The 2225-nt window shown below is 44.9% G+C and overlaps 1 protein-coding gene across 1 annotated transcript in view; it reads right to left on the bottom strand.

Annotated features, from left to right (window-relative positions):
• aco1 (aconitase 1, soluble) overlaps positions 1–2225 on the bottom strand; it is a gene marked incomplete at its 5' end in the record, with an annotated part of 74229 nt that overhangs the window by 5853 nt on the left and 66151 nt on the right. The window contains 1 exon segment of the mRNA XM_037674819.1: positions 447–589. Coding sequence (XP_037530747.1) covers positions 447–589 — 143 coding nt within the window.

Genomic DNA, 2225 nt, shown 5'->3' with positions numbered 1-2225 from the left:
GTTGTTTGTACCAACAGTTTTCGAGCGGGGGGTGGGGGGTTGTTGTTAAAAGTGAGGGAAGAGGCAGTGTGAGCGCTGCCTTTAGCTTTTTAGCTAGAGCACCTGTACTGCGTGCCGCTAGCTTAGCCCTACATCGGTGCCAACTGGGGGTAGGCGAGGTGCTCGGTTCTCTTGACGGGGCGGGGCTCCCTGCTTGTATAATGGTAGGGGAAACACTGCAGTCCATTTACCATTATTCTGTCTGATGTATGTCAGATGGGGCACATTTTGCAACCATGCAATCCCTAACTCTTACCAGCAGGTGGCCCATCAAGCACTGATTTTGAAAAGCTGCCAGTAATTAACCTTTTTTTCCCCAATATGATATGCAAGCTTCACTGGTTTAATAAAAATGCTTCACCCAAATGTGCACATGTCCTGAGATGGGAAGCGGTGAGCTGCCTTACCCTCTGTCAGTGAGGTAGCGTGCTGCGGGGCTGTTCCTGGCGATGTTCCCTGCAGGAGAGATGTGGTCAGTCGTGACGGAGTCTCCGAAGTTCAGGAGCACGTAGGCTTCTGTTATAGACTCTGGAGGCTGCAGCTTCATGGTCTGAGTGAAGGCACAGAGAGACAAAACACATCAAACACCCCACAGTAAATCCAACACTTCCAGTCTGTCGTCTCAGACATCTCAACAAAGCCTGAAAAAGATGGTGACACTGAAAGTGGTATAAAACAGCAGAGCAGATGTTCATAAGTCAGTCTGTAGTTTGTAAGCAGATTTTCAGTTTTCGTCTAATCTTCATGGTGCAGAAATCTGAGGCAGCTGAGGGAACCGGATCAAGACCAGGAGAAACACCCTGACCTGAAGAGTCATTACAGACATGGATCAAGGCCTTCCTATCACACTGTTTAAATGGTTTAAATGCCTCTTAATAACATACAAGAAACGAAGAGGAGTTTTTGTTTTGTCGCCGCCACTCCCCATCCCCCCATGCGGTCACAAGAAGCATAAAAGAGCCCCCTCCCCATCTGTTGCCTCAGCTGTCATTCATTTGTGTCAACAAATGTGTCATTTCAAATTCAAATTCAAAAATACTTTATTAATCCCAAAGGGAAATTATTTGTTGTTGTAACTCGTGATCCGCATTTCATAAAGAGATGTTATAGATGCTGATGGCTGTAGACAGGAAGGATCTCTTGTAAAGGTCCATCCCACAGTGGATCCTAAGAAACTGGCTGTAGATGGATGCCGTCCGATCCGTCCACCCAGACTCGGCTGGCCTCTCGGTTCCTCCGGGCTGTAGGACCGCCTGAATGCCGAGCAGAACTCCTCCCAGATCTATGGCCACTCCTCCCAGCAGTCTGCCGAGCTCCACAGATCTTACTGTTCCATATTTTCCTAACAGAGCACTTCGCTCTCAGACTGCAGGTTTACTTGTGGTTCCTAGAGTTTCCAAAAGCAGAATGGGAGGAAGATCTTTCAGTTATCAGGCTCCTCTCTTGTGGAACCAACTTCCAGTTTCTGTCCGTGAGGCTGACACATTGTCCAGTTTAAGACTGGGCTTAAGCCTTTCATCTTTGATAAATCCTATAGTTAGGGTTGGCTTGGATTTCCTGAGCTGTCCCTTAGTTATGCTGCTATAGGCTTAGACTGCTGGAGGACAAACTGACCACATTTCCTCTCTCTGCTGCTGTCTTTACTTACTCTACTCAACCTGTTAGTATTTGTAATTATATCTATATTAACATGTGTTTTTGTCTTTCCTCCTATAGAAAGTTCATCTGGACCTATCATTCTGTATTTGTTTCTCCTTCTTGTTCCTCTCAAACCAGACAGTCGAAGCAGATGGTCACTCGTCCTGAGCCTGGTTCTGATGGAGGTTTCTTCCTGTTAAAAGGGAGTTTTTCCTCTCCACTGTCTCCTCCTTTGTGCTTGCTCAGGATGAAAGACTGATGAAGTGAAGATTCAACACAATCTGCTGCTTCTTTAGATAGATAACTTTTACTAATATGAATATCTATATGATTGTTTCTGTTCAGTTCCCTGGGACAACTTCTGTTGTGACTTGGAGCTATAGAAATAAACTGAATTGAATTTAATTCAATTGTGTACAGACGCCGAGAAGGGATTTCTCCTAAATCTTAATGCTTCATAAACAGACATTTTGGTTGGTTGTACAGTTGATCCAGCATTCAACCACTGTACAGTGAAAAGTTGCAGTTAAAATTTTGAACAATATTAT

This window comes from Nematolebias whitei, chromosome 1, assembly GCF_014905685.2.
Source record: "Nematolebias whitei isolate Nwh7 chromosome 1, NemWhi1, whole genome shotgun sequence".
NCBI classification, from domain to species: Eukaryota; Metazoa; Chordata; class Actinopteri; order Cyprinodontiformes; family Rivulidae; genus Nematolebias; species Nematolebias whitei.
Note: the sequence above shows the minus strand (reverse complement) of the source record. Positions and strands in the feature narration are given on the sequence as shown.